General features: G+C 45.2%; 1 protein-coding gene across 1 annotated transcript; it reads right to left on the bottom strand.

The window, feature by feature from the left end:
• Positions 1-27,973, bottom strand: LOC134338755 (gastrula zinc finger protein XlCGF17.1-like). Its single transcript, XM_063034799.1, has 3 exons — positions 27,927-27,973; positions 25,844-25,989; positions 1-9,424 (listed from the first exon to the last, which is right to left on the bottom strand). Exons 1-3 carry the CDS (start codon positions 27,971-27,973, stop codon positions 8,964-8,966), a joined length of 654 nt encoding a protein of 217 aa, XP_062890869.1. The 3' UTR covers positions 1-8,963.
• Between the last annotated feature and the right edge of the window lie 11 nt (positions 27,974-27,984).

Here is a 27,984-nt window from a genome sequence, read left to right as displayed (position 1 = left end):
TCCACAGTTTGTCGTCTTCTGCATGATGAGTAGGTGCAGTCTTTCATTGATTCGATTATGCCAGCAAGAAAATAAATCTTGGAGCTGTACATGGTGACACAGATGTAATTTGATAATAAATTTACATTGAAGTTTGAAAATGATGGGGTGAAGGGAAAGTACAAGCTGGAAGGTGAGAGGGGAAGCCAAGTGAGGGGGAAGGTGGGTAAGAGAGGGAGAGGAAGTGAGAAGCTGGGAGGTGATAGGCGGAAAAAGCCTGAAGAAAGAATATGATAGAAGAGGAGAGTGGACAATCAGAGTAAAGGAAGCAGGAGGAACACCAAAGGGAAATGACGGATATGTGAGAAGGGAAGTGATAGGAGTGACGCCAGATGGAAAACAGAAGAGTGGGAGGGGGAGAATTACCAGAAGAATGTTGAGTGGTCTTATTGAAACTATTAACATTTTGAGGGACCGGGCAAAGTTAATGTTTTCGATATTCATAAAACCTGGAAAAGTTTAGCACAGGGACAAGCCACTCAGCCCACAAAGTTTGTGCTAAACATGACTAGTCAAGGCACTCAGCCCCAAGGTCAGGATGCGAGTTGCAGCTGTACAAAACTGTGGTTAAAGCACACTTGCATTCAGTTCTGGTTGCCCCATTACAAGAAGCATGTGGAGGCTTTGGAGAGGGTGCAGAAGAGGTTCACCAGAATGTTGCCTGGATTACAGAGTGTGAGCTATAAGACAAGATTGGACAAACTTGGGTCGTTTTCTCTGGAACAGTGGATACTGGGGATAAGAGGTTTGGAAAATTACAAGAGGCATGGACAGTCAGATTCCTTTTTACCCAAGGTCAAAACGTCTAATACAAAAGAGCATGCATTTAAGATTAGAAGGGGTAAGTTCAAATATTACAGGGAGTTCTTGTTTTTAAACACAGAGCAATGGTTGCCCAGAATGTGCTGACAGGGGTGGTGCTGAAAGCATTTAATGGCTCTAAAATAGGCACTTGAATTACAGAAGTGCTTTATTTGTCAAATGTACATCGAAACATACAGTGAAATGCAGTTTTTTTTGTTGCATCAATTACCACAGTCCAAGGATGTCGCCACACGTTCGGCTTCGACGCAGCATGCCCACAACTGACTAACCCTAAAGTCTTTAGAACATGGGAGGAAACCCATGCGGTCACAAGGAGAACATACAAAATCCTTCCAGACAGCAGCAGGAATCGAGCCCCAATCGGCGATCACTGCCACAGTAAAGCAACTGCACCAACCGCTACACTACCATGCCGGCCACAGAGAATGGAGGGATATACATGCAGGCTGAAGGGATTAATTCAGTTAGGCGTTTATTTAGCAGGCCACAACACTGTAGGCTGAAGGGCCTATTCTCATGCTCTACTCATCTTTGTTGAATGATAATGGGATGGGTAAGGCAGGAGGGATGGGACCAGCCACAACTGCATTGAACGGTGAAGTACAAAAGCTCCACTCGTGCACTGACTCTGTGTTTCAAGTTGCTTGTATCCACCCTAACTGATTTAGAGATGCAAGATTAAATTAGGGCCAGTACATACAAGGGACGGTCAAGGCTAACCGATCTGATTGGATTCCAGGCAAATGAGAGCAGTGCATTTGATGTAACATTCTCCTTGACAAAGGCCATAAGTTCCAGAAAGAATAGCAAGTGCTATTGAAGTTACAGGAGTTAGCATGTTTTGTTGAAGTTAAGACGTTAAGGAGGCCAAATTTCCTCCAGGAGGACCACAACCATGTCATAGTTTGTGTGCCTCAATGACCTGGAGAGCTATACTGGGCGGAATCAGGGCGTTATGCCTTGGCTCTTGGCAGGGTCACCCATGCCAACAGGTCACCAGGTAGAGACGAGACTAAGAGTGGTCCACCGGTTCAGCTCAAAGCTAACAACCCTGACTGGTCAAACAAACCTGTTACGGAAACAGCAATGAGGAATCTTTCTACGTATGAGCAGCCAAGGACAGACAGATGAAGGACCTTCATGGTTGTCCTAAATGCCAGCGGTGTAATGGGCAATTAAGTAAGAGGCCAAATTTAGAGTATTGTATGCAGTTCTGGTCACCTACCTACAGGAAAAATATCAATAAGCTTGAAAGAGCACAGAGATAATTTACAAGGAATTACCAGGCCTTGAGTATCTGTGTTTTTGGAAAAGGTTGAATAGATATCTCTTTTTATATATAAATTTACAGCATAGGCTAGATGGGCCAAAGGACCAGTTTCTGTGCTGTAGACCTCTATTGCTCTAGCTTAGTACTTTATTCCCTGGAATGAAGGAGACTGAGGGGAGGTTTGACAGAGCACACAAACTATAACAAATATAGATAGGGTGAAGAGTGTGGGCATGTGGCCAAGTGGTTAAGACATTGGACTAGCGACCTGAAGGTCGTAAGTTCAAGCCCCAGCCGAGGGAATGTGTTGTGTCCTTGAACATTGCTCTGCGACGACACTAGTGCCAAGCTGTATGGGTCCTAATGCCCTTCCCTTGGACAACACTGGTGTCGTGGAGAGGGGAGACTTGCAGCATGGGCAACTGCTGGTCTTCCATACAACCTTGCCGAGGCCTGCGCCCTGGAGAGTGAAGAATTTCCAGGCACAGATCCATGGTCTCGCAAGACTAACGGATGCCTTAGAAGGGTGAAGACCAGCAGGCTTTTTGCATTGAGGTTGGGTGAGACTAGAACTAGAGGTCACACATTATGGGTGAATGTTGAAATATTTAAGGGGAACGTGAGGGGGAGCTTCTTCACTCAGAGGGTGGTGCGAGAGTGGAATGAGCTGCCAGCAGGAGTGGTGGATGTGGATTTCATTGCAACATTTAGAGAAGTAGGGATAGGAAGATCAATGGGAAGGATACTATCCAGGGAGCAAGTAGACGGGAATAGGCAGGAACAACTGGTGGGAACAGGCTAGCTGATCTGAAGTCCCTGAAGTTCAGTGCTGTAGTGTTCTATTCAATGGTTGTGGTGTCAATAAGCACTGATCAACAAGTATTTGACTGACTAGAGTCTGTGTCGGGCACCTAATATTGTTTGTAGATGACGCAGCCACTGGGCATGAAGTTAACACTGCAGACAGAAGGAGGATGGATAGCTGGGCAGAAAAGATACGGCAAGACGCATTTGATTCAGGGCAAAGCCGGCCAATGCAGGCTTTGTGGGGAAACACAACAGGGAAAGTATAATTGGAAAATCATAAACACAAGAGACTCTGCAGATGCAGGAAATCCAGAGCAACACACACAAAACACTGGGGAGAGACTCGACAGGTCAAGCAGCAGCTGTGGGAATGGATAAACAGTCAATGCAGTTTGCTGAAAGGTCACAGCCACTTTTGCTCAAGGGACATGCTCAGTTTCTCCAATCTCTCCACATAATAGGGTGGCATGGGAGCGTAGTGGTTAGCACAACACTTTACAATACAGGCGACCCAGGTTCGATCCCCGCTGCGACCTAAAAGCAGTTTGAATGCTCTCCCCATGACCGCGTGGGTCTCCTTCCTCAGTCCAAACAGACGTATGGGTCGGTAGGTTAATTGGTCATTGTAAATTGTCCCATGGTTACGCAAATGCTGAAAACCCAGAGTAACACATAGAAAATGCTGGAGGAATTCGGCAGGTCAGGCAGCACTTATGGAGGAGAATGAACAGTGGACATCTCGGACCAAGACCCTTCATCAAGATTGAAAAGGAAGGAGGGAGAAACCAGAGTAAGGTGGTGGGGGAAGGCGAAGAGTGAGGGGAAGATACAGTCAGTGTCTTTAACCTACTAACTGGTATGTGCTTGGACTATAGGAGGATACCAGAGCACCCAGAGAAAACCCATGTGGTACAGCACAGAAACAGGCCCTTCGGCCCATCTGCTCCATGCCGAACTAAACTGCCTATTCTCATCGATCTGCACCCTGACCATAATCTTCCGCACCCCTCTCATTCATGTACCTATCCAAACTCCTCTTAAATGTTGAAATCGAGTTTGCATGCACTACTTGTGCTGGCGGCTCACGCCACACTCTCAGGACCCTCTGAGTGAAGAAATTACCCCTTCTGTTCCCCTGAAACTGTCCACCTTTCACCCTTAACCCATGATCTCCGGTTGTAGTCCCACCCACCCTCAATGGAAAAAGCCTAGTAGATGTGAGAAGCTGGGAGGTGATCAGTGGAAGAGGCAAAGGGCTGAAAAGGGAGAAGAAAGGAACGGACCATGGGAGTAAAGGAAGGAGGAGGTGAACCAGAGTGAGGTGATGGGCAGTTGAGAAGAGGTGAGAGGGAAGCTAGAATGGGGAATAGATCAAGAGAGGAGGATGGGGGAGGGGGGGATGTAAAAATTACCAGAAGTTGGATGAAATCGATGTTCATGCCATCAAGTTGGAAGCTAATCAGATGGAAAATGTGAAAGAACGAAAGTTCTGCGTAGTTGGCAGGACGGGAGAATAAGTGGCTGAAAGGTCATACGGGATATTTAACTGCCTTACAATACTGCCACCTTTAGGCACAGGCAGAGGTTACACTTGCAACACGTACACACCAATGCTTGCAGCCCATTCATGACAGGGGTGACAAGACTTCACTGGAGGCAGAATGCGGACGAGTTTTAAGGTGGTGCCTGGGCCTGAAACCCTGAGCCGAGAACAGGTTCGGGTGATCAGGGGCTGCGGGCGCTGGAATCCGGAGCACAGAAAGGGGGCGGCATGGTAGCATAGTGGTTAGCACATCGCTTTACAGCACCAGTGACAGGGGTTCGATTCCCAGCGCTACCTGTAAGGAGTTAGTACATTCTCTCCGTCAGCGTGTGGGTTTCCTCAGGCTGCTCTGGTTTCCTCCCACAATCCAAAGATGTTCGGGTTGGTAGGTTAATCGTAAATTTTCCCACGATTTCGGTGGGATTAAATCAGGGTCGAAAGGGCCTATTCCATGCTGAATCTCAATAAATAAATCAATAAATATACTGCCGGTGGGACACAGCAGGTCAGGCAGATTCTGTCTGCTTCCCTCCTCAGGTGCTGCCTGACCCACTGCGTCCCTCTAGTGGTCTGTTAGATAGGCTTGGGGTGTTAGCTTGGAACTGAGAAGGGTGAAAGGAGACCACTGAGGTATTAACATTGAGAGGTATCTTACCAGGTTGACCAGGAAGGAACCATTCCCCCACATGTGGATGGTAAAACACCAGAGAGCATAGATTTAAATATAGAGCAGTACAGGCCCTTCGGCCCACAATGTTTGCCCACCTTTCAACCTACTCCAATATCAACCTAACCCTTCTCTCCCACTTAGCCCTCCATGCTTTTCTTTGTTCCATGGCTATCTGGAGAAGACAAATCTCAGAGTTGTATACTGCACACATACTTTGATAGTAAATGAACCTTTAAACATTTTCTATCACTCATGTGCCTCTTAACTGCTCATTTATCTGCTTCTACTACCACTCCTGGCAGTGTGTTCAACAGACCCACCACTCTCTGTGCAAAAAAAAATCCTACCTCTGACACTATATACTTTCCTCCAATCACCGTAAAATTTTCCTCCCTCGTATTAGCCATTTCTGCTCTGGGAAGAAGTCTCTGACTGTCCACTCTATCTATGCCTCTTGTTGGTCTATCAAGTCACCACTCATCCTGTTCTGTGCCAAAGAGCAAAAGCCCACGCTATTCCCTCGTTCAATATGTGCCACATCATATAACGTAGACAACCGTGGTCTTTCCCTGGCAATTTTTTTTTTTTTTTAACAGAGGTGGTTTGCCATTGCCTTCCTCTGGACAGTCTTTACAAGAAGGGTGACCCCAGCCATTATCAATACTCTTCAAACCTACTTAAGTAACTGAATTGGAAGGGGAAAGTACTGGCACTGGAGAGGGTCCCGAGGAGGTGCACAAGAACGATCTCGGGGACAAAAGGCTTAATGTGCGAGGAGCGTTTGATATATCTGGGTCTGCACTCAAGGGAGTTCAGAAGGATGAGGAGTGGGGGGTATCTAATTGAAAACTACCAGGTACTGTAAGGCCTGGACAGAGCAGACGTGGAGAAGGATCATTAGTAGAAGACACAAGGAGCTGAGGGCACAGCCTCAGAATAAAGCCACCGTAAAACTGAGGTGAGGAGGAATTTCCTCAGTCTGAGTCTGTGGAATTCGTTGCCGCAGACAGTTGTGGAGGTCAGGTCACTGCGTGTACTGACAGAGACTGGTAGGTTCTCAATTGGTAAGGGGATTAAAGGTTATGAGGAGGAGTAGTAGAAAAAAAATAAACCATAACCAACGGCCGAGCAAACTCGATGGGCTGATTGGCCTAATTCAGGGGTCCCCAACCTTTTTTGCACCGCGGACCGGTTTAAGATTGACAATATTCTTGCGGACCGGCCGACCGGTGGGGGGTGTTCAAGTAGGGTTGCCAACTTTCTCACTCCCAAATAAGGGACAAAAGTAGCAGTCAAATACGGGACACATGTTTACCCTGAGAAAGACTACCATGACCATGAAGCCTTGCACGGGCACCGGTGTGCGCATGCGCGTACGTGCCGATTTTTTTCTACAAATCAGTTTTGGCTTAATCGTCCCGACTACACTGTACATACATTATTTCTACTTTATATAGGCTGTGTACTTATTATATCATTCCTGCTTTTACTATACATTAGTGTTATTTTAGGTTTTATGTGTTATTTGGTATGATTTGGTAGGTTATTTTTTGGGTCTAGGAACGCTCAAAAATTTTTCCCATATAAATTAATGGTAATTGCTTCTTCACTTTATGCCATTTCGGCTTACGAACGGTTTCATAGGAACGCTCTACCTTCGCGGGGGAAATACGGGACAAGGGCAGTCTCATATGGGACAAACCAATTTAGCCCAATATACAGGATGTCCTGGCTAATACGGGACAGTTGGCAACCCTATGTTCAAGTTCAACAGTGCGATACAGGGATTGAGGAAAGGTGCAGCTGACTCATATCGTTTCATCGCGGCCCGGTAGCACATGCTCTGTGGCCCGGTGGTTGGGGACCACTGGCCTAATTGGTCATAGACAATTACAGCACAGAAATAAGCCTTTCGGTGTACCTAGGCCACGCAGAATTATATTAACTGCCTAGTCCCATCAACCTGCACCCGGACCACACCCCTCCCATGCATGCCCCTATCCAAACTTCTCTTCCACATCGAAATCGAAATCGCACGCACCACTTGTGCTGGCAGCTCATTCTGCACTCTCACATCCCTCTGAGTGAAGTTTCCTCTCATGTTCCCCTTCAACACTTCACCTTTCACCCTTAACCCATGACCTCTCTCTGTAGTCCCACCCAACCTCAGTGGAAAAGAGCCTGCTTGCATTTATCCTATCCATAGCTCTCATAATTTTGTCTACGTCTATCAAATCTCCCCTCAATCTTCTACGTTCTAGGGAATAAAGTTCTCCCTATTCAATCCTTCCTTATAACTCAGGTCCTCCAGTCCTGGCAACATCTTTGTAAATTTTCTCTGTACTCTTTCAATCTTACTTACTTGTAGATAGGCGACCAAAATTGCACACAATACCAACATCTTATACAACTCCAGCCTAACATCCTACCTCCACAGTAAAAATCTTGATCTAATTAATTTGACTCCTGTTTTTGTGGTCTTTTTTTTTAAAAGAGATACAGCCTGGTAACAGGCCCTCTCAGGCCTGAGCTGCACAGATACACCCACGTCATCAATTAACCTACAAGCCCGAACATCCGTGGAATGTGGGAGGAAACCCTCAAAATCACGTGGTGAACGTACAAACTCTTTACAGGCAGTGACGGGGATTGAACCTGCGTCGCTGGCACTGCAGATCGTTGCCCTAACCGCTACACCACCGTGTTGCCCTAGACTGTGGAAAATCTCTTTTTTTTTTGCACCCGTTGGGTTTTAGGAGGCCTGGAACAAGCTGTTTACAAAGGTGGTCACAGCAAAAGCCCTCACCACACTGAGCAAGATGGGGACCTCCGGGCTCATGCTGTCTGCAGGACGATCTCAGCGAGTCAGAGTCTGTGCGGGGAGGGGGAAGAAACCGCCATCGCTTCGGACCGAAAGCCTGCAGTGGGGCGGACCCAGTGATGTAGTCACCAGTTACCACACAGCAGCAACCCTCTATTAACTTCCCGCAGCGCATTCACTCCCCGTTCAAAGAAACTCCGGGGACCAAGTGGGAGGCTCAAATCAGGGCCGGCTGAATTTAATACCAGACCCCGAGACTGGAGGTGGAAGAGACTGAAGTCGGACAGAAAGAAATTCAGCAAAACAGTCCGGAAGAGCTGAAGTTACCCAATCGCCAACGACTAAAATACGTGACGAAATGTACTTGGAGCAGCTTGAGGTTACAAGTGTTGTACCAAATCTCTGGCAACTCAAAAACTTGGACGGAATGTACTTGGGGCAGCCTGGGTGGGCAGAGGTGGCGGGGGGGGGGGGGGTCCACCAGTAACGAGTAACACCAACTGGGTTCGCTCAGCTCGAAATGGCGAATGCCAAGCCTTCTGCCGCGGGTTTGGTCCATGCCTGTCGTGTGACTAATTTGTCCCAACTGAAGAAGTCTCCCGTGACCCAGACGCACCTCACTCTAGCATCCATGTTTTCAGCTGCCCTTTATTAAACTATCTGCCCGTCCAGTACTTCCACAAGGATTGGACAGGTGGACCCGATCGAGCCACAATGCTGACCCCACAAGTTAACGGGCGGCCAGTCACCGCTTTAGGACGTCTTGTGTCATGGGTCTTGAGAGTACTACGGAAGCGTTAAGCTCCCGCCGCCACCCGCGGCACCCCACCCTGGGCCCAAAAAGCATGAATGCCCTCCGGGATTGAGGGGGCTCACTTGACCAGTGAGAGAGCCTCACCTGGCACTGTTCAATCGGCTCACGCCCCTTCCCCCAGTAAAAGCAGGCTGGCCGGTTGGCGCTTGGCCGACGGCAGACAGCGCTTTCCCTTCAGCCGCTGTGAGTCCTCTGGTGGCGGATCAGGTGGCCGGACGTGTAGAAGCGCTTCTGGCAGACGGCGCACTCGAAGGGCTTCTCCCCGGTGTGGATCCGCTGGTGGACCCGCAGGTCGTTGCAAGTGGAGAAGCGCTTGCCGCACACGCCGCACTCGAATGGCTTCTCGCCGGTGTGGAACCGCCGGTGCCGCGTCAGGTTACTGGACTTGCTGAAGCAGCGCTTGCAGACGGCGCACTCGAAGGGCTTCTCGCCGGTGTGCACCCGCAGGTGTCGCTTCAGCAGGCAGGCCCATCGGAAGCCCTTGCCGCACACGAAGCACTGGAAGCAATCCTCCGGCTGGGAGCTGGGGGCCGGCCGCGCCACGTTGCCGTCTCCCGAGGATCCCGGCTCCTCCTCCGGCAGCACTTCCGCCTCCTTCAGGATTTCCATCTCATTGGAAAGTGCTTCGCTCTGACCTGGACACAGACACACAGACATCAGACGTAAGACCAGAATCAGGCCATTTGGCCCATCAATTCTGCTCCGCCATTCCATATGGCTGATTTATTATCCCTCTCAACCCAATTCTCCTGCTTTCTCCCCGTAACCTTTGACATCCTGGCTTTTCAAGAACCTGTCACCCTCCACTCTTAATATATCCAATGACTTGGCCTCCACAACCACCTGGCAAGGAACGTGCATCACCCTGACCAGGAGACACAGACACACACACAGGGCTCTCTCTAACACACACGCACACGGCTCTCTCTCTCTCTCCAACACACACAACCACAGGGGCTCTCTCTATAACACACACACACACACACAGGGGCTCTCTCTCTCTCACACATGAACAGGGGGCTATCTCTCTCTCTCTCTCTCTCATACACACAGTGTCTCTCCCTGCCCCTCTCTCACACACACAGGCTCTCTCTCTCTCACATGTACACACAGGCTCTCTCTCTCTCATGCGCGCGCGCGCACACACACACACACGGACTCACTCTCAAACACGCACGCATACACTCAGGGACTCTCACAAACGCACACACACAGGGGCTCATTCTCACACATGTGCACGCACAGACACGCTCTCTCTCTCTCACATACACACACACACATTCTCTCTCACACGCGATGAACCCCCATCACAAAACACCAGACGAAGCCTGTGAGTTCAAAACAGGCCAGTGCAGGGGTTCCCAAGCTTTCTCATGCCATGGACCAATATAATTGAACAAGGGGTCCGTGGGCCCCAAGTTGGGAACCCCTGGGTGTGAGGGCCCGATTACATTGTCCTGGTCAGGGAAACAGAGCTGTTTTTAGTGTAAACAAACAAAACAGATTCTGCAGAAGCTGGAAATCTCGAGCAACACACACACACAAAGTGCTGGAGGAACTCAACAAGTGAAGGGTCTCTGTCTGAAACAGACTCCTCTCACTTTTTTTTTAATATTTAGAGATGCAGTCCCTTACCAGGAAATGGTTACCACAGGACAGCCCAACTTTAAATGTATGGATGAAAATTACAATGGACATTTACAAGATGGAAAAGATAACAACATCTGTTATTCATAAGTTGGAACAATTTGATTCATACTGGGAAAAATGGTTTAACTACATAACACCTCATAGGCCTGATTTTATTCTCACAAGTCAATGAATATGTTGTAAAAAAAATCACTCCCTACTTTGTACATAGTTTTCTTCTTTTGATTGTTCTTTCTTTCCTCTCCCTTCTATAAGTGTATACCTCAGATAAACATTATGTAGAGATTTGTGACAAATATGATTATATGATATATATGTACAGTATCTGAAATACATCTTATGGAAAGTTTTATTTGATGATGAACTTCAATAAAAAATAAATTACAAAAAAAAAGAGATGCAGTCGGCCCTTCCAGCCAACGAGCCCAATTACAACTTGTGACCAATTAACTACTAACCCATACCTCTTTGGAATGTGCCTCCAGAGATGCTGCCCAACTTGGTGTGTTCCTTTAGCATTTTGTGTGTTTTTGCTGTTGAACTGTTCAGGACAGAAACAGGCCCTTTGGCCCATCTCATCCATACTGACCAAGAGTCTCATCTGCCCGCACTTGGCCCATATCTCTCTAAACCAGAGGTTCCCAACCTGGGGTCCAGGGACCCCTTGCTTAATGATAGGGGTCCATTCCATTAAAAAGGTTGGAAACCCCTGTTCTAAACCTTTCCTATCCATGTATCTGTCTAGATAATCTTTAAATACTTTATTAATAGCACTTTTTCTACCGCAAATTGTGGTAAACTGTCACCGCAAACAATGAAGAGGCGAGCAAAGGCGAGGCTGACTGGAGGGTCAAGGTGTGCGGGTGCAATGCAAAGTCGGAGTGTGGCACGTGCGGGAGGTGGTCGGAGCGAAATCGAGGCCTGCTCGAGACAGAGTCGGAGTCGGAGCCGGAGTGAGTGGATCAGTGAGCGGTCAGAGTGGAGGAGCTTTGGAGCACAACCACCTAAACCGGGAGCAAGGTCAGGTCCGTCTAAGCACCGAGACTATTTGGAAAGGTCGAGAGCAACCTGGTGTTTGGACAATTTAAACGCCGGCAGACAGATAAACTGAAAAGGGCAGAGTGTCTGGACAGAAGGTGAGGGTCGGGCCGATTCTGCTCGTTCTTCCATGGTGTTTACCCCTCTCTCTGTGACGCTGAGTCTGTGAGTCTGCTCCCGGCTTCATATCTGCCATTTACCCGGCTCTGCGAAGAACTGAGGCTGAGACTATGGGCCTAGTCCGGCTATGGGTTTATGGATGCTTGCTTTTACTGGTTGCACCATTTCTGTTTTTTTTCCCTCAACCTCTGTGCATCGGGTGTTGGTCTTTCTTAAATTGGTTCTTTCAGGTTTCTTGTTTACTGGCTGCCAGGTAGCAGACGAATCTCAAGGTTGTATAATTTATACATACTTTGATAATAAATGTACTTTGAATTCATGAGCTACGGAGCCTGGATAATCTCAGGAGAATGGGGTTGAGAGGGATAGTAGATCAGCCATGATGGAACGGCAGAGCAGATTTGATGGGCCGAGTGGCCTAATTCTGTGCAAATGGCGCGGATAACTGGCGATTTTCTTTTGTGCATGCCCTCTCCTCATTGCTACCATCAAGGACAAAGCACAGGAGCCTGAAGAGACCCACTCAATGTCTTAGGAACAGCAAGAGTGACCCATGGACCAGTGCTGCCGGGACAGAAGCCGGGGCCTGATCAACCCTGGCTCAGTCGTCTGATGTTGAAAGACACGAAATACCCGATGACCCCACAGGTGATGTGTCCCGGCGCATCCTCGGACATATCTCAGCATCAGGACGTACACAACAGCAATGTTGAGAAGAGGACTCTGCAGACTCAACAACTTACCAAGCTACTGGACCAGACCAACGTGGTCTACAAAATCCACACGGGGGCTGCTGCAAATATTACGTCGGCCAAACCGGGAGAAAACTGTCCACAAGGATACACGAATATCAACGGGCTGTAAAGTGGCCAACTCTCCCTAGTCTCTACCCATGAAGATTGAGAGGGGCACAAATTCGACTGGGCGCCAGTGCAAGCGAACACGCGGCCATGCAAGAGAGTTCCGAGAAGCACGGACTTCTGCGAACAATTCTGTGAACAGACGTGTAGATCTCGATCCTATTTGTTAGCCGATGCAGGCAAAATACCAGACCACAACGCACGGAGCTCGCCACACAACCAATCTGTGATGAGATTTCCTCTCCACTTCACATTATATCTTATGACGCACCCCGTGCCCGTACACAACGATGCAGAGCACAAGGAAACAGGCCGTTTGGCCCAACTCGTCCCTGCCAACCACAATTCCTGCCCAAGCCCATTTGCCCGTATTTGTCCCATATCCTCTGAACCTTTCAAATCTGTGTACATGTCCAAAGCCTTTTAAATATTGCTAATGTACAGTACTGCGCAAAAGTCTCAGGCACATAGGGTGCCTGCATTGGAGACCCAAATCAGAGTTAGGTTTATCATCACTCACATACACCATGAAATTTGCTTTTTAGCATCAATACATAAAATTACTACAGTACTGTGTGAATTATGGTTCCACAGAAGAATGTTAAAAATATCATGGACCACACACACATCAAATGAAGAAGTTCTCAGAAGAGCCCAAGCAGTTCGATCACTCATACCAACAATGAGAGAAAGACAACTCAGATTCCTAGAACATATCATGCGGAAAGATGAACTGGAAAAACTCATACTCTCTGGAAAGATTGAGGGGAGTAAACCTGGAGGAAGACCTCAGCTTATGTACATCAAAAGCAGAGCCAGGTGGCTACACATCGAGGAAATGGGAGTCACCCAAAGAACGAGGGATAGATCTATATGGAAAACCAAGGTCACCAATGTCTGCATTGCATATGGTACCTAGACAGACAGACTGTGCAAAAGTCTTAGATATATAGGCGCTGGGGTGCCTACAACTTTTGCACAGTTCTGTAGTATTGCACTGCTGCAAAAGAAAGAAATTTCATGACATATGTGAGTGATGATAAACCTGATTCTGACAGGGGTCTCTGTTGTGGACCGAGAGTGGGAAGGAGGTGTCACAGTTAGGAAAACGGTGGGGGGGACTTCCAGTAGCGCTCATGGAGTGAAGTCGCGTTCTTGACTCGCTCCATTACCTCTGAGTTTTTCTTCTTATGATCAGCTATATTTTAATTAACCATTAAGGCATCGACTTTTACAATACTTTGAAACAAATTGGGCTCTTCAATAATCAGATGTTTTTAAGGTCTGCTATGTCTAAGAATGGAAAAAACGGGAAGGACGGCAAACCTCCGGGTGGACCGAAAGGTACCGATTTCCCTCCGACTGAACCACCAGTGACTTTGAAAGCTATATCGGAGCTAATTCAAAGGGAAATTTCAAACTCTATTACGGAGCTGATTCGTGAGGAAATTTCAATTAGTTTCCAGAAAATTGCCGATTCAATCGAGAAGATACAAATATCTATTACAGAACATCAGTCGGCTATATCTGATCTTCAAAAATCCACGCAACAAAGTGAGCTTAAGATGGAGAAAATCGAAGAAACAATTAATGTAATGAAGAAGAAACTCGACTTTCTGACCTTTAAAAACTCTGACTTAGAATCCAGAATGCGACGGCAGAATCTTCGAATGATTGGGGTGCATGAAGCTGTTGAATCTGATAACCCTATGAAGTATTTTTCTCAACTTTTAAAAGATGCATTTCCTACTGTATTTCCTGACCAACCACCGTTATTGGATCGTGTTCACAGAGTTCCATCATTCTCGCTTAGGTCAGATAAACCTCGACATGTCATTTTACGTTTTCATTACTTTCAAGACAAGGAGAAACTGTTTCGTTTCGTTCGATCTAAAGGTTGCATTGATTTTCTGGATCTTAAGTTCCGATTCGTGGAAGATTTCAGTAAACCAATCCGGGATCAACGGGTTCGTTACAGATCTGTGATGTCGGAACTCTACAAGATGGATTTAAAACCAGCGCTGCTTTATCCTGCACGTCTAAGGATTCGTACGTCGGATGGAGCCCTCCGTTTTTCTGAGTCTCCATCGGATGCCCAAAGTTATCTGGATCAATTTTCACCTTCAACATCTTAATCGTAATTTTTAACTATCTCCATTGATCGGAGGTTGTGAATTTGTCAGTTTTAATTTTTTTTTGCCCCTATATGGGCAGAAAAGTTTATTTTTGATTATTTAATATGGTTGCTAAACTTTCTTTTTAACTGCGTCATTCCTTTCTTTTTCCCAGGGGATTCTGGGTGGTTATTTCCTCACCGTCATTTTACGTATTTCCTTTGTGGCCTTAAATTTTGTAGTTTTTAAATCTACTTTGTTTTGTAGGTTTTCATAACTAGTTTATGTTAATAATCTCATTTTTTTTTGTTTGTTTACTCATAGGGTCTGGGGTTTGTTGCGGTTTTTTTTATATTTCCTGGCTTTTACTCTGTTATATTATGTGTTTGTTTTAATTGAGTTACCTTTTTTTTATTCTTTTACTATTTTATAATTAGCTGATCTTTTTTATATTTACACTTTTTTTAGGGAGCGTATACCGGAAGTCATGGGGGTAGTTTTAGTGCTTGCTTCTTTCGGGCTGGTCTGCATTAGATTTAGCCTTGGGGTCATGGGGTGGGGGGTGGTGGGAGGGGCTTCACGTTTTAGTTTCTTTCTTCTTGGGCTATGTACATTATTGAAGTATTGGTTGCGTTCTTCTTCCCGGTATCTCTTATTTGTTCTGTTCCCTTTCTGGGTTCGTGGGTCGAGCCTATCGTCAATCCTCCTTGTTGCGGGTTGACTTTAGGGTTTATGGAGTCTATTATTAATTTTGTCTCCTGGAATACTAATGGTCTTAATCATCCTATTAAAAGGAAAAAAGTTTTTAAAGTGTTCCGGAGACTTAAAGCACAAATTTTATTTTTACAAGAGATCCATGTGCGGAGGGGGGACAGACTACGTTTTTTTTAATTCTGGAAGGGACATAAGTTTCATTCGAAATCCAATGCTAAGATTCGAGGCGTCTCTATTTTTATAGACTCCTCAGTTACTTTTATACAACATGATATTATTTCTGATCCAAATGGTAGATTTCTATTGGTTAGTGGTCTACTATTTAATAAAAAGGTAGTTTTGGTTAATGTTTATGCTCCTAATATGGACTGTCCGGAATTTTATAAATCATTATTCAATCAGTTCCCGAATTTGAATGAGTTTTCATTGATCTGGGGCGGAGATCTTAATACCTGTTTATCTCCAGCTTTGGACCGTTCGGCTCCTCTACGTACCTTACCTAATAAATCAGCAACTTTGATTAATTCATTCCTCTCTGATTCTGGGTCGACGGACATTTGGCGTTTTTTGCATCCTCAGGAAAAAGATTTTTCTTTTTTTTCACATGTTCACCATTTCCATTCAAGAATTGATTATTTCTTTATTGATTCTCGTCTTATTTCTTCAGTGATTAAATGTGATTATGACTCTATAACCATTTCGGATCATGCTCCACTTAAGCTTTCTATTAAAATTCAGGCCAATACACAAAATAATAGACAATGGCGTTTTAATTCGCTGTTGCTTCAGGACTCGGACTTTGTTAACTTTATGAATGAACAGATTGATCTTTTTTTTTACAATTAACTATGCAGAGGATATTTCTGTGAACATTCTTTGGGATACTTTTAAAGCTTATATTCGTGGTCAGATTATCTCGTATTCTGCTGCTTTGAGGAAGAAGCTGAAGCAGGAGGAGTTGGTAATTGTGGACAAGATTAAGGAAATTGATAAGAAATATGTTATAGCTCCTTCTGAGGAGTTATATAAACAAAGAACTGAACTTCAAATGGAACACAGTTTATTACTTTCGTCCTCGATTGTAAACCAATTAAAGAAAACAAGAAGTGAATTTTATGTACACAGTGACAAAATTGGCAAACTGTTGGCTAATCAACTGAAGTCTAATTATGCTAAATCTCAAATTAATCAGATTTATAACCAAAATGACCGACTGATACTTGATCATGCAGGGATTAATCAAACGTTCTGTGATTTTTATTCTTCCTTATATCAATCAGAGTCTCCTCGAGATTCTAAATGATTTTTTAGATAATCTAGACTTCCCTGAGATTTCACAGGATATGTCTTCTATGTTAGATACTCCCATTACCACGGATGAGATTAAGAATGTTATTTTCTCTATGAATTTGGGGAAAGCTCCTGGCCCTGATGGGTTTACAGTAGAATTTTATAAATGTTTCGCACCTTCATTAATCCTTTGGTTCTGTAGGGTTTTCGAGGCTTCATTAAAACTTGGTAAACTTCCTGAATCTTTCAATAGAGCGTCAATCTCTCTAATATTAAAGAAGGATAAAGATCCTGCTCAATGTGCATCTTATAGACCAATATCTTTATTAAATGTTGATTCTAAAGTTTTTTCTAAGTTATTAGCAAATAGATTAGAAAAAGTACTTCCTTTTATTATTTCGGACGAACAAACGGGTTTTATTAAAGGTCGTTACTCTTTTTATAACATTCGCACACTGTTAAATATTGTTTATACTCCCTCACAAAATGTTCCTGAGTGTGTTATCTCTTTAGATGCTGAGAAAACTTTTGACAGAGTAGAATGGGCTTATTTATTTAAAGTGCTTGAAATGTTTAATTTTAGCTCGAAATTTATATCCTGGATTAAACTGTTATATCATTCTCCTGTGGCCTCGGTCCATACTAACTCTCTAAGCTCACCTTTTTTCCCTCTTTTTCGAGGTACTCGACAAGGTTGTCCTCTTAGTCCTTTATTATTTGATATTGCATTAGAACCTCTTGCAATTGCCATTCGAGAATCTCCAAATATTACCGGGATAACTCGGGGCTTAAAGTCCCATAAAATATCACTCTATGCTGATGACTTACTTTTATATTATTTCTAATCCCCAAAAATCCATCCCTGCTGTTTTAGAGCTATTAGCATAATTTGGTCTTTTTTCAGGTTATAAATTAAATCTTAGTAAGAGTGAACTTTTCCCGATTAATAAACAACTTCCCTTATATCATAACTTTCCATTTAAATTGATTAATAATTATTTTTCATATCTTGGGATTAAAATTACTTGTAAATACAAAGATTTATTTAAGATTAACTTTTTACCATTAATTGACCATATTATTCAACTTTCATCTAAATGGTTTCCTTTATGTTTAACTTTGATTCGTCGTATTAATGCAGTTAAGATGGTTTTTTGCCAAAATTTTTATATATATTTCAGGCATTACCAATTTTTGTTCCAAAATCTTTTTTTGATAAAGTTGACTCCAAAATTTCTTCATTTATTTGGCAAAATAAAAACCCGAGACTGGGTAAAATACATTTACAGAAAGCTAAGAGAGATGGAGGCTTAGCATTACCTAACTTTAGATTTTATTATTGGGCAATTAATATTCGACATATGAAATTTTGGTTACTTGACCAGGATATACTATCCATTCCTAAATGGGTAGCATTGGAATTACAATCTGTTCAGGGTTATACACTTGGCTCTATTTTAGGTTCCTCTCTTCCTGTTGATTTGAAACGCCTTAAACAGGTGTCTAACCCGATAGTTAAATATACCTTACGTATTTGGTTTCAATTCAGAAAATTTTTTGATCTTAACCAATTTGGGCTAGCGATTCCTATTTTAGGTAACATATTTTTTCCTCCCTCTTTTACGGATCATGCTTTTCAAATTTGGAACACTAAGGGTATTTCACGGTTTTTGGATTTATTTTTAGATGGTTCCCTTATGTCTTTTGAACAATATTCTAATAAATATAATTTATCAAGAATACATTTTTTTAGATATTTACAAGTTAGAAATTTCTTAAGTACTATACTTTCTTCCTTTCCAATGCTTCCTCCTACATACATTTTAGATACTATAATTAACCTTAATCCATGTCAGAAAGGTGCATTGGCTATGATTTATAATATTATTATGAAACTTAGGAAAGCTCCATTTGATAAGATTAGGGTAGATTGGGAACAGGAATTGGGGTCTATCATTTCTGTGGATGACTGGGGGCAGATTTTACAATTAGTCAATACTTCCTCTATCTGTGCTAAACATTCCCTAATTCAATTTAAAGTTGTTCATAGAGCACATATGTCCAAAGATAAATTAGCGCACTTTTATTCTCATATTAATCCTTTTTGTGATAGATGTCCGGGGCAGATAGCCTCTTTAACTCATATGTTTTGGTCTTGTCCTACTCTGGAAACTTTTTGGAGAGACATTTTTAATATTATCTCCAAGGTATTGAATATAGATATCTCTCCTCACCCTATTACTGCTATCTTTGGACTACCTAAAATTTCCAGTAATCTTTCTCCTTCAGCCCGTAGAATGATTGCATTTCTTACTTTAATGGCGAAAAGATGTATCTTACAACATTGGAAAGAGCTTAATGCTCCATCTACCTTTTTTTGGTTTTCTCAGACGATATTATGCTTGAATTTGGAGAAAATTAGAAGCAATCTTTATGATTCCTCACTTAAATTTGAACAGACATGGAGATCTTTTATTCAATATTTTCATTTAATGTAATATATACCCTTCTTGTTTTTTTTTACTGTTTTTAATGGAGGTCGGGATTGAGGACGTGATTTTAAGTTTAACTCTGTTTGGTTTCAAGTTAGCCCATTGCTTTGCTTTGCTTTTAGTTAGTTGCACGGTGGGTTTTTTTTTGGGTTTTTTTTTCCTTTTCTCTATTGATATATATATAAAAATTAGTATACTATTATGTTACCTTGGTACGTTATGTTTAAATTACATTGTTTGTTCATTTTTTTTGTATTACTATCTCCTGTAATTTTATTATATTCTAATAGTGTATTAGTGCCTTTATGGCTTACCTTTTTGTATACTTATTCAATAAAAAGATTTAAAAAGAAAGACAGTTAGGAAAACGGGAAGGGAGTGGGAAGCACCAGAGAGACATTCTGTAATGATCAATAAACCAATTGTTTGGAATCAAATGACCTTGCCTGGTATCTCAGGGCTGGGTGTGTCTGCACCCGTGGCACCCACCAGCCCCTGGCACTCCTCCTCTGCCACCTGTCCCACACTCCTCCCGCAGTGCTCCACACTCACCATTCCCAACATCTCATGCTCCCTATCAGATTTACAAACTACCTCTCCGTTCCACATTGTATTGTGCAAAGATCTTAGGCACTCTAGTTATATATATGAGCCCAAGTATTTTGCACTGTAGTGTACCTACCTCAACCAGTTCAGCTGGCAGCTCGTTCCATATTAAATGCTGCTATTGTCCCCGTCTCTGTTGCCTCCTCATTCCACACAGTCACCACCCTCCATTGTCAGGAAATTGCCCCTCGCTCCTTTTTAAATCTCTTCTCCCTCATCTTAAACCTATGCCCCTGGTTTTGGTACCCTTTCCATGGGAACCCAATCACGACTCTATATAACAAGAATAGAGTACATACACCTCCTGACTGGACTGGCATACAAAAGCAAGGATGTAATGTAAGACACCACTGAGGCTTCACTTGAAGTATTGCAAGCAGTTTTCGGCCCCTTAGCTTAGAAAGGATACACTGAATGTAGCGGATTCAAAGTCCGTTCATGAAAATGATTCCAGGATTGAATGGCTTGTCATATGAAGAGCGTTTGATGGCTGCATTCACTGGAATTCAGAAGAGTGAGGGGTGACCTAATTGAAACCTATCAAACGTTGATAGGCCTTGGTAAAGACCATGTTTCTCATGGTGGGGAATCTCAGACCAGAGAACACAGCCTCGGAATAGAGCGGCGTCCATGTAGAACAGAGGTGAGGGGAAATTTCTTTAGCCTGAGGGTGGTGAATCTGGGAAATTTGCTGTCACAGTCGGCTGCGGGGGCCAAGTCATTGGGTGTATTTAAAGTGGAGGTTGATAGTTTCTGCATTAGTAAGGGTGTCAAAGGTTACGGGGAAAAGGCAGGAGAATGGTGTTGAGAGGGATAATAATTAGCCATGATGGAATGACACAGCAGACTCAACGGGTCGATTCGCTTAATTCTGCTCCCATGTCTTATTGTCCACAGTCTCCCTAGGAATGATTTTTCCTATCGAATCCACACTGATCAACAGAAAGGACAATCTGCCAGCGTCAGACCCATGGTGCAATGCCTCAATAAAGCCTGAAACTTTTGTTTTTACGGCACAGAATAGGTCATACTGGCCTTTTGAGCCATGCTGCCCAGCAACACCTAGCCTAATCAAGGGACAATTTACAATGACCAATTAACCTACCAAGCGGTACATCTTTAGACTGTGGGAGGAAACCAGAGCACCCGGAGCAAACCCCACACACATCTTGTTGCTGGAAAAGTGGAATGGTACTAAAGGGGCATTGAGAGAATGGATAAGGATAGATACAAGGGTCAGGGAAGACTGAGGAACAATTGTTTTTCAGACACGGGCAACCCTGGGTTCAAGATTCAAGATTGTTTAATGTCTCTTCCAGCACACAAGCCCAAATGAGAATAAAATAATTGTTACTCCAGATCCAATGCAGCTCAAAAAGATCAGAACAATAAGAAAACACGATAAATATAAATACATAAGGCAGCACATATACAAACACATATATATCACTGGGGTGCCTAAGATTTTTGCACAGTATTTGTCAATGCGGAGCAGAAAGTTTGTAAATCTTGCAGGAGCAAAGAATGTTGGGAACGGCGAGGGTGGAGGTGCCTGCAGGAGGGGTGTGGGACAGGTGGCAGAGGAGTGCCCGGGGGTGGGGGCAGTTGGCGCAGGTGCACACACACCCAGCCCTGAGACACTAGACAAGGTCATTTGATTTTTTGATCATTACAGAATGTCCCTCTGGTGCTTCCCACTCCCTCCCCTCTCCCTTTCCCTTTTCCCCAAACCATGATTCCCCTCTCCCTGCCCCCTTCCCACTCTCGGTCCACAATGGAATCAGGTTTATAATCACTCACATATGTCATGAATTTGTTTCTTTTTAAAACGGCAACAATACAGTGCAATACATAAAATTACTACAGTACTGTGCAAAAGTCTTCAGCACCCTAGCTCTATATATATATATGCCTAAGACTTTTACAGAGTACTGTAACTAGATTAATTGTATATCCATAGTGTTGCTAGGCACAGGAGTGTCTGCATATAAAGTGACTCTGACAGCAAATCATAAAGTACTGGTGATGGGGGTGTGGAGGGTGAGTTAGTGGCTGGAGGTGTTCATCAGCCTTACTGCTTGGGGAAAGTAACTGTTTTTGAGTCTGGTGGTCCTGGAGTGGATGCTACACAGCCTCCTCCAGGATGGGAATGAGACGAGCAGTCCATGAGGAGGGTGGGTGGGATCCTTCATGATGTTACCGGTCCTCTCCTGGCACCGTTCTGTCTAAATGTCCTGGATGGCTGGTAGGATGGTGCCAGTGATGTGTTGGGTAACTTTAACTCCCCGTCATAGAGCTGGCCTGTCCGCCACAGTGCGGTCTCCGCACCGTGCAGTGATGCAGCGTGTTAGGATGCCCCCTACTGCACATCAATAGAATGACACGAGTGTCGATGAGCATAGTCCCACTCCCTTCAGAAAGGAGAGGTGTTGGTGAGTTTTTCCGGTCATACGGAACGTGTTCTGGGACCATGAGAATTTGTGCGAGATGAGCACCCCCAAGGAGTTTGAAATTCCTTCAGTCCGAAATGACCATTTTCCACAGCCACCCACATCATATGCCTCTACGTACATGTGCTCTAACCCTTTTGTTGAATAATCACCCGTAATTAAACAAATGGATTATATACCGCCTACAGGAAAGATTATCACTAGCTGTAATAAAGTTCAACGTTCAAAGTAAATTTATTATCAAGGTACATATATATCACCATATACAGCCCTGAGATCCATTTTCCTGTGAACATACTCAACAAATCTATAGAATAATAACCATAACAGAATCAATGAAAGACTGCCCAACTCAGGCGTTCAAGCAGAGTGCAGGAGACAACAAACTATGCAAGTACAAGAAGAAGTATCGATAATATGAAATAAATATTGAGAACATGAGATGAAGAGTCCTTGAAAGTGAGTCCATAGGTTGTGGGAACATTTCAATGATGGTGCAAGTGAAGTTACCCCCTTTGCTTCAAGAGCCTGGTGGTTGAGGGGTAGTAACTGTTCCGAAACCTGGTGGGGCGAGTCCTGAGACTCATGTACCTTCTACCTGATGGCAGCGGCGAGAAGAGAGCATGTCCTGGGTGATGGTATTACCTGATGATGGATGCTGCTTTCCTACAAGGTTTCATGCAGATGTGCTCAATGGGCTTTTACCCGTGAAGAACTCAGGCGTATCCACTACACTTCGTAGGATTTTTCAATCAAAGGGCATACCAGGCCGTGATGCTGTCAGTCAATACACTCTCCGCTACACGTCTATAGAAGCTTGTCAAAGTCTTAGATGTCGTGCTGAAGCTCTGCAAACCCCTAAGGAAGTAGAGGTGCTGCCGTGGTGTCTTCGTAATTGCACTACGTGCTGTTAAAAAAGTACGGGAGAATTTGTGTAAGGCCAAATTTCCACGAAACACTGCCACGGATGGTGCCTACCTCAGCTGTGATAGAAAGGAGCAACCCCATCCCGTAAAAACCCAGAGCTACAGAAACGCCGGAAGAACCTCCAGAGACCTCACCCCCGGGAGAGGCAGGATCTTCGCCCAGTAGACGTATGAAGTGGTGTGGTGAAAGCAAAAGCCACAGGGACAATCAACTACCAGAACTGAGGACCCTGACGAGCTGTTGTCAGTGGTGCATGCCCCAGTAGAGGTGACAGGTTGAAGACGAAGACTTCCATGCCCCAGGGAGCCCATTCTCAAATTCAATGCACACAAAATGCCAATGAACCCAGCAAGTCAGGCAGCATCCTGAGGAGCCTCGGCCCAAAACATCGACTGCTTATTCCTCTCCACAGGTGCCGCCTGACTTGCTGAGTTCCGCCAGCATGGTTGTGTGCACTGCTCAAGACTTCCAGCATCTGCAGAGCCTCTTACACCCCTGCATCAATTTGCTCAGCGCAATATCCTTTCTAGATGCATCGGCTTTGGAACGACAGACACTCAATGTATCTCATAAAGTGGCCACAGGGGTGGAAGCCAGTGTAGTCTTCTGCTGCGGTGAGGAAGCGTACGGGAATGAGACACAGCAGCTGACTGGGTGGTGTCACAACACCAGTAACACCAACGAAATGATCGTGGACTTCAGAAAGGGTAAGTCAAGGGAGACACACCGGTGCTCAGAGGGGTCAGCAGTTCAAGCTCCTGGGTGTCAACGTCTCAGAAGATCTACTGTGGACCCAACATATTGATACTCAGTCCATCTCCCACCCTACCCTTTCTCGATCTCTGTTATCTTTTATAAACCGTGGTTATCTTGATGACACTTCTTCGCAACCCTCTTTCCTGTAAAAATACTATTCTGTTTTCTCCGCTCCTTTGTCTCCAATGCATCTGTTGTTCCCAGGACACAGCTTTCCATTCCAGGACATCAGAGATGTCCTCCTCCTTCAAACAATGGAGTTTCCCCTCCCTCCACTATTGATGCTGCCCTCACCTGCATCTCCAGTTCCCAAACATCCACACTCACCCCATCTTCCCACAGCCTTAACAGTGACAGAGTTCATCTTGTCCTTACCCACCACCCAGTGAGCCTCTGCATCCAACACATCATCCTCCGCAACTTCCGCCGACTCCAAAGGGAAGCTACCCCCGCACATCTTTACCTCTTCTCCTCTTTCTGCAAGGATCGCTCCCTTTATCCATTCGTCCCTCCCCACCAATCTCCCTCCCGGCACTCACCCCTGCGAGTGGCCTGCCCATACACCTCCATTCAGGGCCCCAGACTGTCCTTCCAGCTGAGACAACACTTCACCCACGAATCAGCTGGAGTCATCTATTGCGTCTGGTACTCCCGATGCAGCCCCTTTTCAGTGAGAACCATTGTAAATTGGGGGTGGGGTGGAGAACGCTTTATCGAGCACCTCCAATCCATCTGCCAAAAACAAAACCTCCCGGTGGCCAAGCATTTTAATTCCAATTCCCATTCTGACAAGTCAGTCCATAGCCTCCTCTTGTGCCAAGATGAGGCCACCCTCAGGGTGGAGGAGCAACAACTTATATTCCACCTGGGTAGTCTCAACCTGATGGCGTGAATATCGATTTCTCCTTCCAGTTAAAAAAAAAATTCCCTTCTTCTATTCCCTACTCTGGCCTTTTACCTCTTCTCAACTATCACCTCCTGCTGGGTCCCCTCCTCCTACCCTTTCTCCTAATGTCCACTCTGCTCTCCTGTCAGATTCCTTCTCCAACACTTTACCTTCCCTACCTGCCTGGCTTCACCTAATAACCGTCTAGCTATCCTCCTCCACCTTTTTATTCGGGTGTCTTCCCCCTTCCTTTCCAGTCCTAAGGAAGGGTCTCGCCCCAAAACTTCCACTGTTTATTCATTTCCATAGATGCTGCCTGACCTGTGTGTGTTGATATTGATGCAATTACAAAGCAGGCGCGACAGCCGATATACTTAATCAGGAGTTTGAGAACGCTCGGTATGCCACCTAAGACTCTTGCAAATTTCTAAACAGATCTACTGCGTTGAGCGTTCTAACTGGCTGCATCACCGTCTGGTACGAAGGGGCCAATGCACAGGATCAGCAAAGGCTGCAGAGAGTTGCAAACTCAGCCAGCTCCACCATAGGCACCAGCCAGCCCGGCATCGAGGACAACTTCAAACAGCAATGTCTCAAAAAGGTGGCATCCAATCATTAAGGATCCCCCGTCACCCAGGACATGCCCCCCTTCTGATTGCTTCAATCAGGAAGGAGGTACAGAACCCTGAAGATACACACTCAGAGATTTAGAAACAGCTTCTTCCCCTCTGTCAACAGATTTCTGAATGGAAAATGAACCCACAAACACTAAGTTTGCCTCTCTTTTTGCACTACTCTTTTATTTTGTATATATATATATACACATTTGCTGTAATTTATAGTTTGTGTTATGTATTGCATTGCACTGCTGCCATTAAGATAACTAATTTCACGCCATATGCTGGTGATATTAAACCAGATTCTGATTCTGCTCTCCTCCAGATCGCTGCAACTAGTGGGCGCACCGCTCCTTCATCCCAGCCGGGCCATGAGCTCCGGCCCCCGGCATCCCCCACCTACCACAGTCCCCAGCTGTCACCCACCTTTCCCGGGCTTCCCCGACCCATTCCAGTCCGCTGTCTACCCCGCCTGCCCCCACCCCCCCCCCCGGCACCGGTTCTCTCCGGACCCCAGCTACCCCTTCCACCTACCCTGGTCCGGTGTCCAGTAGCAACCCCTGGCCTCAGGCCTCCGGCTGGTCCCGCGCCCTAGGCGCGCATGCGTGGGTGCCGGGGACCGGCATCCCCTTCGCACGTAGGCTTGAGTGACGGCGTGGAGGAGGCGGGGCTTATGTAAACTAGTAGCGACGAAGAGGCGGGGCTTCTCAAAATCAGAATCTGGTATGCAGTATATATATCATGAAATTTGTTGTCTTTGCGGCAGCAGCACAATGAAATATGTAAAATACTGTGAATTAGAGTAAGTATATATGAATTAAATAAATTAAATAAGTGCAAAAATAGAAATTTTAAAAATAGTGAAATAGTGTTCATAGGTTCAATGTCCATTCAGAAATCCAGTGACAGAAGGGAAGAAACTGTTCCTGAATTGTTGAGTGTGAGCCTTCAGGCTTCTGTACCTCCTCCCTGATGGTAGCATTGAAAATGTCCTGGGTGTGGGGGGCCCTTAATGATGGATGCCGCCTTTCTGAGGCATCGTTCCTTGATATTGAATACTCTGGAGGCGAGTGCCTGGTGTGGAGCTGACTAAGTTTCTAACTCTGCAGTTCATTTCGATCCTGTGCAATAGCGACCCCCCCGCCCCTCCCTATACCTGACAGTGATGCAGCCAGTTAGAAAGTTCCTCACGGTACATCCGTAGAAACTTTTAATTCCCTCCGAATGGGGGCGGGGCTTGTGTAACCTGGGACGGTGTGAAGGCGGTGATTGACAGCATCCAGGAGGCGGGATTTTTGTAACCTGGGTGTCTGTGTGGAGGAGGCAGGGCCTCTGTAACTTGATAGACAGTGCCGAGGCGGGGCTTATGTAACCCGAGTGACGGCGCGGAAGACCGTAAATAACAAACGCGAGGAAATCTGCCGATGCTGGAAATTCAAAGCAACACGTACAAAATGCCTGCCCGTAATTTTACTTGGTCCATTTCTGACACCTTTCTTCCCTTTCTCGAGCTCCCTCACTGCATCTCTAGATCAACTGCCCCTGCAGCGGATAGTGAGGTGAGCTGAGAAGATCATCGGGGTCTCCTTCCCGCCATTAGAGACATTTACACCACACGCTGCATCCGCAAAGCAAACAGCATTATGAGGACCCCACGCACCCCTGATACGAACTCTTCTCCCTCCTGCCATCTAGCAAAAGGCACCGAAGTATTCGGGCTCTCACGACCAGACTATGTAACAGTTTCTTCCCCCAAGTCATCAGACTCCTCAATACCCAGAGCCTGGACTGACACCAACCTACTGCTCTCTACTGTGCCTATTGTCTTGTTTATTATTTATTGTAATGCCTGCACTGTTTTGTGCACTTTATGCAGTCCTGGGTAGGTCTGTAGTCTAGTGTAGTTTTCTGTTGTTTTTTACGTAGTTCAGTGTAGTTTTTGTAATGTTCATGTAGCAACATGGTCCTGAAAATCGTTGCCTCGTTTTTACTGTGTACTGTACCAGCAGTTATGGTCGAAATGACAATAAAAAGTGACTTGACTTGACTTGACTTGAACTGGTATCTTTTATAAACCCACTGACTCCCACAGCTACCTGGACTTTTCACCTTGTTACTTGTAAAAATGCCATTCCCTTTTCTCAGTTCCTCCGTCTCCGCCGCAACTGCTCTCAGTCAGGCTTTTCATTCAGAAGAACTGTTATGACCCCCTTCGAAGAGAGGGGCTTTCCTTTCTCCGCCATCAACGCTGCCCTCACCCACATCTCTTTCATTTAGCGCACGCCTGTCCTCACCCTATCCTCTCGCCGCCACACCAGGGATAGGGTTCCTCTGGTCCTCACCTATCACCCCACTAGCCTCCACGTCCAGCACATAATGCTCCGTAACTTCCGACATCTCCAATGGGAATCCCACCACATCTTTCCCTCTCCCACTTTCCGCTTTCCGCAGGGATCGCTCCCGAGTCCAGTCGTCCCTCCCCACTGACCTCCTTCCAGGTGAGGCGACACCTCACCTGTGAGTCTGTGATGTCATCTACTGTATCCGGTTCTCCCGGTGTGGCCTCCTATATATCGACGACAGCCGGTGAAGATTTGGAGACTGCTTCGATGAGTACCTTCGCTCCATCCGCCCAAAAAGCGAGATTTCCCGGTGGCCACCCATTTCAATTCTAC

The sequence above is a fragment of the Mobula hypostoma genome, chromosome 28 (genome assembly GCF_963921235.1).
Source record: "Mobula hypostoma chromosome 28, sMobHyp1.1, whole genome shotgun sequence".
NCBI classification, from domain to species: Eukaryota; Metazoa; Chordata; class Chondrichthyes; order Myliobatiformes; family Myliobatidae; genus Mobula; species Mobula hypostoma.
The sequence above is the reverse complement of the archived record's forward strand: the minus strand, read 5'-3'. Positions and strand labels throughout refer to the sequence as shown.

Bases quoted from the DNA above. Each gene is read 5' to 3' on its own strand.
- LOC134338755 (XM_063034799.1), bottom strand. From the start codon at position 27,973: ATGGGTGGCCACCGGGAAATCTCGCTTTTTGGGCGGATGGAGCGAAG. The intron at 25,990-27,926 runs GTACTCATCGAA...CGTCGCTACTAG, and splicing joins TTTGGGCGGATGGAGCGAAG to TTTACATAAGCCCCGCCTCC. The intron at 9,425-25,843 runs GTAGGTGGAAGG...GTCTGTGTCCAG, and splicing joins CTACTGGACACCGGACCAGG to GTCAGAGCGAAGCACTTTCC.